Source organism: Fusarium tjaetaba (genome assembly GCF_013396195.1).
Source record: "Fusarium tjaetaba strain NRRL 66243 chromosome Unknown NRRL66243_c0000057, whole genome shotgun sequence".
NCBI lineage: Eukaryota > Fungi > Ascomycota > Sordariomycetes > Hypocreales > Nectriaceae > Fusarium > Fusarium tjaetaba.
Genome location: NW_023501253.1, coordinates 116,076 through 121,245, shown reverse-complemented (window position 1 = coordinate 121,245; position 5,170 = coordinate 116,076). Strand labels below are relative to the sequence as shown.

Sequence of the window (5,170 nt, the reverse complement as noted above, 5' to 3'; positions counted from 1 at the left end):
TGAGCATCATAGACGTTGAGAGGATCAACATTGAGATACGATTGATTTTCACGCTTTAGCTCCTTTAGGGGTTCGCGCTTGTGTGTGTCTCGTCTGGAAAGGGTCATGGCTTTTTTCGGCTGTTTCTTTCAGGTTGTGACTTTTGAGCCAGACAATTGATAGCGGCTAACGTTAGATCGAGCCAAACAGTCTGGTATCGCTTGGCGTTGTGTTTAACATAACCAACAGCTCTTGAAGCTATTCTGGCGATATTAACAAATATGTAATCAATGTGACAATGACTCGCCGTTTCCAGGCAGGAAACAAATATCTCAACCTTCCAGTAAACAAACAAGACTACCCAGTCGAGATGTGTGTGAACCCACTCAGCTGCTGAATGAACTTCTTTTTAACTCGGTCATGTTTCTGCAACTCAACTCTTATTGTCCGCCCGGCAAGATACGAAAACACCAATTATCCCTTCAGCCGCAGCCATTCTTTTCAAGTACCCGCAGTTCTGGGATTCCTCTGGCATATGATCGAGGCCGTTGGGCTCGATGTCGGCAGAGAGAAGCGTCTCATGGCTTGCAGTCTGCAGTAGCTTCTGCAGGATGCGTGGGATCTGACACCAAACATCCGATAAGTCCAACTGGTCCAGCCAGTTCTTTCAACGGCCACGGCGGGACACTCAAAAAATAACCCCCATGGGCCGAAGACGCGAGTCCAGTGGATCTCGAAGCAGAAAAAAAGGCCAATCTCATGCATGATGAAATCGTAGACGAGCCCTCGACTTCTGATAGGAGGGGATTTGACAAGACATGTTTTACAAGACGACACCATCTTCTATCACTTTGACCCTGAGAGACATTCCTATGCTTGACTCTTGCTGCCATGGAGTCTCTTTCAGCTCACCACAATTGCTGACCCTTGCATATCATAGGTATTCTCCCCGGCCTTGGTTCTCCTGTTTCTGTATCATAACAACAGCTCATGCATGGTACTGGAATTTTCCATGACAGCATGATATGGCACTCCAGTCTCCTCGCCTCTTCCAAGTACACAAGAATAGTAGTTATCCGCGTATTTTTAGAATGGGTCCGCAGGTCGTCAATCGCGTACCCACTGAGGAACTTAATTGTGCGTGTATTTTTGCTTAATGGATGTGTATAGAATAGGTGCTAAACCAAGAAAGTCCCGTCAGAACTTGGAAAGATCAGGTTTCTAGCATGTTCATGTTGGTGCAGAAAGGGAATGAATACCGAAAGCACAAAACTTTAACAGAGAAACTATTACTGACGAGAAACCTGATCATGGACGGATTGTCCTCACCGACAAAACACCGTCACTTACATACCAGTCTTTGTCTGACTCAATTTACGGGTCTGGGGTAGGTAGAGAATGACAATGGAGGAGATATCCTGGACATTTCCAGGGTTGAAACAAGCCCGCAGGCTGGGGTCTCAATCTACGTTCTGAGACAGGCACATTAAATTCTGGTGATATTTTAGATTGCTTCATCATGCTCATTGCTGTATATTGAACCATGCTATAGAAACTGCGCCTCATGGAGCAGAAGCAAGTCATGCTATCTAGATCTCCATCGACCAGAGATAGAAAAGAACTGAGATGAACTCGAATCTCGGCTCTGCAACAGGCCAAATGTGTGTTGCTGAGGTCTTGGCTGCCGAGGTTGGTGTACACATCCCATTACAGCACTGCTTCACGCCTTATGAGCAGTTGCTTGTAAGAGAAACTGATCGTGGTCCCTAAAGTAGAGTTCGGACTATGTAAACATATTGCCCAGTTTGCCACTGTAACTAACTTGTAAGGTTCTTGCTCTGGCTGTCGCGGCTGTTTGCTTTTTAAACCAGCCTCAACTCAATTAACCATACAAGCAAACTCTCTAGACTCTCCCGCCTTTTCCGTTCAACAACCTTATGCCCCGTCTAGACCGACTAGATTCCAGGTTCGACCAACGATTTAGACAAGCACCTAGCTTGGCTATGTATCGCATTAATCTAAAACTCATTAAAGTGCTCGTCTCCTCATTCGGCGTCTCTAGCTCGATATACGCAATCCAATACACATGCACAGGCTAATATGCGAACCGTTCTTCGGTACTCCAAAGAAAAGCGAAACTGCTTGGGTAATGCAGATCAATCTCTCGTCATCCACGATTTAATTACTGGGCGCATGTAACAGCGTCTCAGCTCATGGGCCACAGCGGCCAACTGCGTTGAGATTGGGGCCGTTCCCCTATGTTCAGATAGATTACACAGGGATATGAATTCATTTCAGTTCAGGGCGAGTTGGATACATTCCAGGGGTCTCTGAAAACCTCCTAGCGTCGTTCGAATAGAGTAATTCCCGCAGCTAATTGCCGGAGAATGCTGTACATAGCCCACTGTCCCCGTGGGCTGGTAGGCCGCCATTGTCTATTCTTCAATTTCGGTGAAGTTGTCCTAACTGAGCTTTCTGAGAGGGAGACCGAGGATATGTTACAGATACATCAAGTGATCGACATTGACAAGAGAGATTGATTGAATGCAACACCACCGAGCCTCGGGCCAGCTTGTAAAGTGGTCCTGGTGGAATTCGATCAAAGTTTCTCCAGATTTTTGAACAAATCCATCCGTAACAGGCTGAATAGACTAGACGTCGATACTACATAATCCTCTCAAGGTAGCAGTACTGTGCGTGATCCGCGTTGTCAGATTTGCGAGAGGCGTGGTAGCTGTTCTGGGGCTGATTTCCATATGGAGGAATACATAGGTAGCGCTGAATCCCTTGTTTGTTGCCTTGAAACTCTACAATACTAGCACACACTGCCTCCGAACAATACTTACTGTACATACATACATCCATCCTTGATAACACAACATAGAAACCCCGCGAAGACAGATGCTCTCTAAAGGGCCGATCCGACAGCGCAAATCATCTCTCTTCCCCGCCAGTACAAGCATATTCATCACAATCCCCTCAACGTCGCCGGCCGCTTCGGGAAGTTAAACCGCTGGGGGTTCATGTCGATCTGATCCGACCCGATAGCGGCACAGATGATTAGTTAAGAACCGGCGGTGAGCCCTTGATTAACCTTGTCATGGTTGGTGTTCCCAGGAGCACTGGATGCCGCCTTTGCAGAACCAGGAAGGTCAAATGTGATACCCTCAAGCCGTCCTGCGGCAACTGCATCAAATATGGAGCAGAGTGTCCAGGTTATTCTCGTGGCCTGAAGTTTGTCGATGAGAAGCATCAGATTCGTCAACGCGGCAGACGACAGGGCAAAAGCCAAGAAGTGTCGACTACTGATAGTTCCGCTTCCAGTACAACGGGCTCTGATATCGCTGCATTAGACTCAGAATCATGGTCTTTGGTAAGGCCCTCGCCAACCCTGCTGAGGCTGGAGTTGCCAAGAGGGCCACTGCTACTCAACATGATAGAGTCGTCCACTAACTACACTCGGTCTACTGATGTCTTTATACTCTTATCATGGTTGAACATTGATCGTCTAGGAAAGCGGGCTCTGCTCGACGGGGCTATCTGTTCTTTTGCTCTCCATCTGACTGGCAAAGCAAACTCCAATGCCGACCTGGTCGCCAAAAGCAGAACCATATATGGCTTGGCACTCAATGAGTTACAGGCCGCTCTGCAACACTCCACAGAGTGGAAGGCATCTGAGACCCTATGCGCTGCTATACTATTATGCTACTTCGAGGTATTCCTGCCACCAATATTCTTTATTCAAAGCTTACGCCCCATAGCTGTTTGCTGGGACAGCAGTCCCAGATACTTGGATTCAACATGCCAAAGGCATTGGAACTCTAATGGAGCAGCGAGGACCAGCAGCTCACGCTGAAGGCTGGGACGCAGCCATGCTGCTCTCATGCCGTGGTATTCTTGTATGTCCCACGTTTCTCCTTGACTACATGAACAAGGCAAAGGATAAGGAACTCGCATTATCTCCAGGTCAAGTGACGTGACGGAGCCTTGCGAATGTCTTCCAGTAAGAACCAATCGCTGTTTGGGGAGCACAATGCGTTGGATTCTGTCTCTGTTTCGTCACCGGCAGGGTTACTCTGCATTGCTGCATTGAGATGGCGCGATATAGCATCTCACATATCACCCATCCAGTCCAAGTGGACTTGTCATCCTAGCCCTTCACCTTGGGTGGACCTTTCGTCCCTTTGCAACGGCCTTGACAATGTTACCCTAGCGGGGTCACCACTAACACGGTCCCATGCCAGACTATAAGCGATATGTTCTATCCCGGAAAGGACCAATTGTTCCTGTCGAGGCCAGCATGGAGGCATGTCACGTCTGATGGCGGTAGGCGTCTCATCTATCCTCCTGACGCCCCCATTGAGCACATCCGCGTCGGTGATGGCTTCCTTGCAAACCTGGCCCAGCTCACGCCTATTTTGCATGGGGCTTATCTTCTGAGAGAAGCTAACAAGGCTGGCATGTTTGTCGAGCCTGACAAAATCTCCGCCTTGGCCCACCTAGCCACCGTGGAACATGCGAGATTGGCGCGATGGTTCGACGATTTCGACGCGCTTGAGTTTCCAAGACCGGTCGAGGTTCTGCCAACCGACCCGGATAATTCGTTGTTCGAGACAGTGCTGGAGCACAAGTCGGCAGCAGCCGGGTCCTTACTCATGGGCTACTGGGCAAGTATGCTCATCCTAGAAGAGACATTGGTCGAATGCGGGACACCGCGAGCTGATTCGGAGATATCCATCCGGTACTTTGTGGAACAGATATTGCGGTCGGTAGAATCTGTGGGACGAGACACCATGGGGCCATATCGAATTGGGTTCGCCATACGGATCGTGTATGAATTCGCTACCGGGCAAGAACAGAGGTGGATTGCCAGCATGTTGGATAAGTTCTCACAAGGGTATGCTGCGATTGACAAGAAGACATACCCTAAGCCTAAGGACGATGACACTCAGCCAACACGGTTTGTCCAGTCTACAGCTTAGGGTAGATGGTGACCTGGAGGATCCCCAAGATGATGCTTGATGTTGTAGGTAGATGCTATTTATTAGTTTCCTGAGAAGTTTCCCACAAGTCAATCGATATCCAAGCCTTTACAAATCTTTACACCAGTGCTGAATCTATTGATCGAGGTCGACAAGTGCGTTCTTCCCTTTCAACTAATTGGCGACAGATAGCCAGTCCTCTAATACCA

General features: G+C 48.4%; 1 protein-coding gene across 1 annotated transcript; it reads left to right on the top strand.

Annotated features, from left to right (window-relative positions):
- Positions 1–3,412: 3,412 nt before the first annotated feature.
- Positions 3,413–4,961, top strand: FTJAE_2756 (uncharacterized protein; the record flags this gene model as incomplete). The annotated part of the gene is made up of 3 exons (XM_037348982.1): positions 3,413–3,694; positions 3,741–3,878; positions 4,224–4,961. The coding sequence occupies 3 exons, from the start codon at positions 3,413–3,415 to the stop codon at positions 4,959–4,961; spliced, it is 1,158 nt and encodes a 385-aa protein (XP_037210149.1).
- Between the last annotated feature and the right edge of the window lie 209 nt (positions 4,962–5,170).